The sequence below is a fragment of the Protomyctophum parallelum genome (genome assembly GCF_964188405.1).
Source record: "Protomyctophum parallelum genome assembly, chromosome: 5".
Classification (NCBI taxonomy): domain Eukaryota; kingdom Metazoa; phylum Chordata; class Actinopteri; order Myctophiformes; family Myctophidae; genus Protomyctophum; species Protomyctophum parallelum.
Genome location: NC_139702.1, coordinates 15,019,514 through 15,025,464, shown reverse-complemented (window position 1 = coordinate 15,025,464; position 5,951 = coordinate 15,019,514). Strand labels below are relative to the sequence as shown.

General features: G+C 44.5%; 1 protein-coding gene across 1 annotated transcript in view; it reads right to left on the bottom strand.

Annotated features, from left to right (window-relative positions):
- LOC310858215 (plasminogen-like) overlaps positions 1-4,258 on the bottom strand; it is a gene marked incomplete at its 3' end in the record, with an annotated part of 17,105 nt that extends 12,847 nt beyond the window's left edge. Inside the window, exon 1 of the mRNA XM_083764323.1 lies at positions 4,146-4,258. Within this exon, the coding sequence (XP_083620449.1) occupies positions 4,146-4,218 (73 nt within the window). The 5' untranslated portion in view covers positions 4,219-4,258. The remainder of the gene's footprint in view (positions 1-4,145) is intronic.
- Between the last annotated feature and the right edge of the window lie 1,693 nt (positions 4,259-5,951).

The following is a 5,951-nucleotide window of genomic DNA, read 5'->3' as shown; positions in this document are numbered from 1 at the left end:
CCACACCGTGGTGTCATGCTGGTAGAACACAGTACCACACCGTGGTGTCATGTTGGTAGAACACAGTACCACACCGTGGTGTCATGCTGGTAGAACACAGTACCACACCGTGGTGTCATGCTGGTAGAACACAGTACCACACCGTGGTGTCATGTTGGTAGAACGCAGTACCACAGCGTGGTGTCATGCTGGTAGAACACAGTACCACACCGTGGTGTCATGCTGGTAGAACACAGTACCACACCGTGGTGTCATGCTGGTAGAACGCAGTGCCACACCGTGGTGTCATGCTGGTAGAACACAGTACCACACCGTGGTGTCATGCTGGTAGAACACAGTACCACACCGTGGTGTCATGTTGGTAGAACACAGTACCACACCGTGGTGTCATGTTGGTAGAACACAGTACCACACCGTGGTGTCATGCTGGTAGAACACAGTACCACACCGTGGTGTCATGCTGGTAGAACACAGTACCACACCGTGGTGTCATGCTGGTAGAACGCAGTGCCACACCGTGGTGTCATGCTGGTAGAACACAGTACCACACCGTGGTGTCATGCTGGTAGAACACAGTGCCACACCGTGGTGTCATGCTGGTAGAACACAGTACCACACCGTGGTGTCATGCTGGTAGAACACAGTACCACACCGTGGTGTCATGCTGGTAGAACACAGTACCACACCGTGGTGTCATGCTGGTAGAACACAGTACCACACCGTGGTGTCATGCTGGTAGAACACAGTACCACACCGTGGTGTCATGCTGGTAGAACACAGTACCACACCGTAGTGTCATGCTGGTAGAACACAGTACCACACCGTGGTGTCATGCTGGTAGAACACAGTACCACACCGTGGTGCCAGTCATTTTTTGACGTGCACGCACAGGGACGGAACGGAACGGTGCACGTGCGTGCACGCTAGAACGCGTCCCCCCTAGATTCAAGAGAAGTCACCACCAAGACGCACCAAGTACCCAGTGGTCTAGGTTTACTGGCGCCCACCTCCCCCTATTTTCACACCGTGTCAAGTACCATGCCGAATTCAAATAGCCACTATACTTTGCATAACAACAGCTTTAACTGTTTATACCTGAGCGGTGACCGTGTGAGCGCACGTAGCCTATACGGTAAGCGTGCACACTTGACTTACAGCAGTGTGGACTGCTATGGCTGCAGTAGGCTACTGCTGCTGTGTGGTGACTTACAGCAGTGTGGACTGCTATGGCTGCAGTAGACTTGACATACAGCAGTGTGGACTGCTATGGCTGCAGTAGGACTACATTCTACAGTATGACTTACAGCAGTGTGGACAGCTATGGCTGCAGTAGGCTGACTTACAGCAGTGTGGAAAGCTATGGCTGCAGTAGGCTGATGCTGCTGTGTGGTGTTCTCCTCCATCAAAGAACACTCACAGATTCATTCGTCCAAAGCAAACCTTTTAGTTTCGTTAGTGTGCAGTAAAGATGTTTGTCTGACCATTTGAAGTCTACTTTTGTGTTGTTTAGTTTAAATTGTCTGTGTGTCTAAAACCCATACACCATTTAAAAATCACACCCGAGTGAACTGAGTGGTGCAATTCCCCTCTCTCCCCCCACCCTCCTCTCTCTCTCTCTCTCTCTCTCTCTCTCTCATTAGCAGGCAACAGTGCAGCACTAATACTATCTCTCTCTCTCTCAGTTTCTGGCACAACAGCGCCCCTACTGGTACTAATAGTCATATACTGGTGCTCATGGCCACATAGGTACATGGTGAACACGGACATTGCTTCTCCTTGGAGTGGTTGCACCACTCAATAATAGGCTTAGGCTATGCAGCTGTTCTGTGTGCATTGCGATGCGATGTGCACATGCACGCACGTGCGACACGTTCCGTGGTACCAGTAAATAAAATCACCATGTTGACACCACTGACTACAGGAGTTTTTTTTGAGTGGTGCAACCACTCCTACAACCAGCAATGTCCGTGCGTACCTATGTATGTATCACCGTGCGTACCTATGTATCATTGGTCATGAGCACGAGTATATGACTTATTAGTACCAGTAGGGGGCGCCAGAAACAGAGAGGGATAGTGCATGCTCTGTTGCCTGCTAATGAGAGAGAGAGAGAGAGAGAGAGAGAGAGGTGTGGGGGGGAGGGGGAGATTGCAACACTCAGTTCACACGGGTGTGATTTTTTTTATATCGACTGTCATATCGTTGTGGCTTTCACACTAAACGATTGGTCGCCGACTAGGAGTCGAGTCCACACTACAGGAGTTTTTATTCCAATTCATTTTGACATCTCACGCACGTTCAGGATGCTCTCTCTCTCTCTCTCTCTCTCTCTCTCTCTCTCTGCATGCCACACACACAGGACTCTCTCTCTCTCTCTCTCTCTCTCTCTCTCTCTCTCTCTCTGCATGCCACACACACAGGACTATCTCTCTCTCTCTCTCTCTCTCTCTCTCTCTCTCTCTCTCTCTCTCTCTCTCTCTGCATGTCACACACACAGGACTATCTCTCTCTCTCTCTCTCTCTCTCTCTCTCTCTCTCTCTCTCTCTCTCTGCATGTCACACACACAGGACTATCTCTCTCTCTCTCTCTCTCTCTCTCTAGGCTACACGGCCAAATGTTTGTGCCAGCGTGTAGCCTAGCCTACGTGGGCTGCAGCGAGATTGGACATTCAATCTTGATTTTCATGAAATAATTAACTCTCCGTCTCTCTCCGCGCACGCATGCACACGCACGTGCACACACACACGCACACACACACACATACACACACACACACACACACACACACACACACACACACACACACACACACACACACACACAACACACACACACGAACACAGAGAGCGCACAAGGTCCAAAAGTGTCTCCGATGCGGTTTTATCAACATTATTCAAGTGAAATGAGTTGGTTTTATAGACTATACAGCAACATTGGGCTAATATAGCTACCATGTATGACACAGGAGTCAGGACAGGGATTTACCCAAGGAATAAAGATTATATATTATCAATCAAAACCAGAGCAGAACTCTCACCACGGGACTCAACCAATCAGAACTCACACCACGGGACTCAACCAACCAACCAATGAATGCCTTTACAACAACTAGATTAGTGTCTATTTGTGGTCTATTAATCTAGTCCACACATCTGATCTAACACTTTAAAGAACCAAGAGTAAAAGTGCAGAAATGTCCCGTTTCAAGTTTTCAAAATGCAATCTTTTGAAAAAAGCCAATCTACAATGCTCACAAGGCCTCACATTGTGACACATTGTGAGCTTGTAGATCTGCTATTTTCAAATAGGCCTACCCTTAACACATCATGACATCATTCTAAAACAGGACACTGATGACATCATTATAAAACAGGACACTGATGACATCATTATAAAACAGGACACTGGCGTTTCAGAACAAACAGCAAAAACACTCAAATTAAATAGTAAAAAAAAAGAATGATTTCTTCACAGTGGTGTAAAGTACATTTACTTAAGTACTGTGCTTAAGTGCGATTTTAAGGTGTTTGTAGTTTACTTGAGCATTTTCAATTTCCAATACTTTTACTTCTACTCCACTGCATCACAGATCTAAATACTTACTAAATACTTTTACTGCACTACATTTATTTGTAGTTACTTTGTAGATTTTGATTATTTCTAAAACAAATCACACCTGTGTGAAGTGAGGGGAGCTCTTGACACATATGACATACATTCTCCATTGCATTGTGGATGGGAATTTAATTTAATGTGTGTATAGGACGAGAGCTCGTCTACCTAATATGACGTGAGTTCTGACGGTTTTCTGAGCTCAATTGCACCCATAACACCTGAACTTTTAACATTCAGTAGATGTTCTGTGGTCTGGGGTTTTCCGGCTCCGACAAGTGCTCTGATTTTCCTGCTGACTGTGATGTCACAGTCAGAAAATCCCATATATATCAATGGGATTTTGCCAGTAGATGTCACTGTTTTCACTGTTTTGCCTCTTCACAGAAAGAACTCCTTGGCCACAGAAAATCCACTGAATGTTCAAAGTTCAGAGTTTTTTTGGGGTGTAATTGAGGTCATGAAACCTCAAATAAAAATAAAAATAAATGAAAATGAATGTCATGAAACATGTGAGTAGTTCTTTCCTTACCTTCAGCCTTCAGTGAGTTCAGAGAGAGCAGCCATGATGTGAAGAGAAGAGCCAACGCTGTTAACACACGCATCTCTGCACAGCCTGTCAATCAGCCTGTCCGCACGTCAACCTGGGAGAGCAGAGAGAGAGACTGACTGCATTAGGAGTCCAGTCTAGTCCACCACAAGGATATATATCCCCTCCAGCACAAGGACGGGGTCAAAGGTGCAGGTGACACCACACACACACACACACACACACACACACACACTGTCTCATGACCTACTGTGTGAGCCGTGATGAAATCAGCACTCTAGATTAGACTCATTGATTGATTGATTGACATATTTTAAAGTCTAGATCAGTGTTTTTTTCATACCGAGGCCCATTTGAGCCACGGACCACCATTTGATCCGTGTTGATCACTTGACTATAGAGATGGTGTATACCGAGTTGCGTGATGTATGGATACAATGTGTACGAGTAATATAAAGAAATGTGTTTTGCAAAAGTCTGCATCATGGTGGCGCTATAACAGTCCGTTGTGGAAATAATTGAGGCAGAGGTTCGTCGTTGGCATCCAGTGTGTGTTAACCGGATTTGCCTTGATGCTGTCTTAATGACTGATTTTACACACAGTTTGGAAGCTGTGTGCTTCCAAACTCGTTCTTAGTTCTTAGTTTATACACGATTCATGATAACTAGTTTTTATATATGTGATGTATGACATGTTTTTGTTTTTGCTTAAATGTAAGTCGCTCTGGATCAAGAGCGTCTGCTAAATGCCTAAATTGTAAATTACATTCACCCATTCACACACACATTCATACACTGTTGGCAGAGGGAAACCATGCAAGGCACCAACCTGCACATCAGGAGCAATTAGGTGTTCAGTGTCTTGCTCAAGGACACTAACTCTGGGGGAGCCCGGGTTTGAACTGGCAACCTTGCGGTTACCATCCAGCCACTGCCGCCCCCAATATATGACATGTGCGCTATTTGTTATTTAGCCTAATTCAAGGCAAGGCAAGCGGGGGAAACTTTTTTATTGGCTTTTTCCATCATGTCACTATGGTTTCCATACGTTGTTTGGTCATATTTCAGTTCATGTCGCAAAAACGAGGGCGAGGCTTGGTTTTATAGGGCGTGCCAGATTGATTTCAGCTGTCACATTTATCACTGCTAGCCTAGCAGTAGGAATTTAATTAAGGAAGGATCAGCTGTTTGCGATCACTTCATAAATGCCATGCCGACGTGAGTGTAGGCTACTCCAAAACAGACGCTCGAATTTGAGGCAGATTTTACACTCCATTGATAAATGAGGGCCTATAACTCTAAACATAATTGAATGCTACCAATCTCTAATAAAATACAATACATTATGGGTTATTTTCATATCACTTTTTATGAATGCAGATAATAAATATTAAATATGTATCAGACAACCAACAAATCTATTACAAACTATTTATTTATAAACCACAGCTACACATTTGGTAATGGTAGGACATAAAAGCAGCAGTACAAGAGGATGAAAGGAGAATTATTATTATTATTATTATTATTATTATTATGTGTCTGAACAAAAATCGGCTATTCATGCCAACACAAACATTGACAATTGACAATCAATGGAGAATTTACATCACAAATGTGTGTCTGAGCAAGTATGCGTCTCTGAACAAATCCCCCATATGATCATTAGAAGCAGTCACATCCGACGTAAGGCTGCTGGCTAAAATCAAGTCTTTGCTATCTTTTAGCGATTTTGAGCAGGTTATCCATGTCTTCATTTCTACGCAGTTGGACTACTGTAATGCTTTG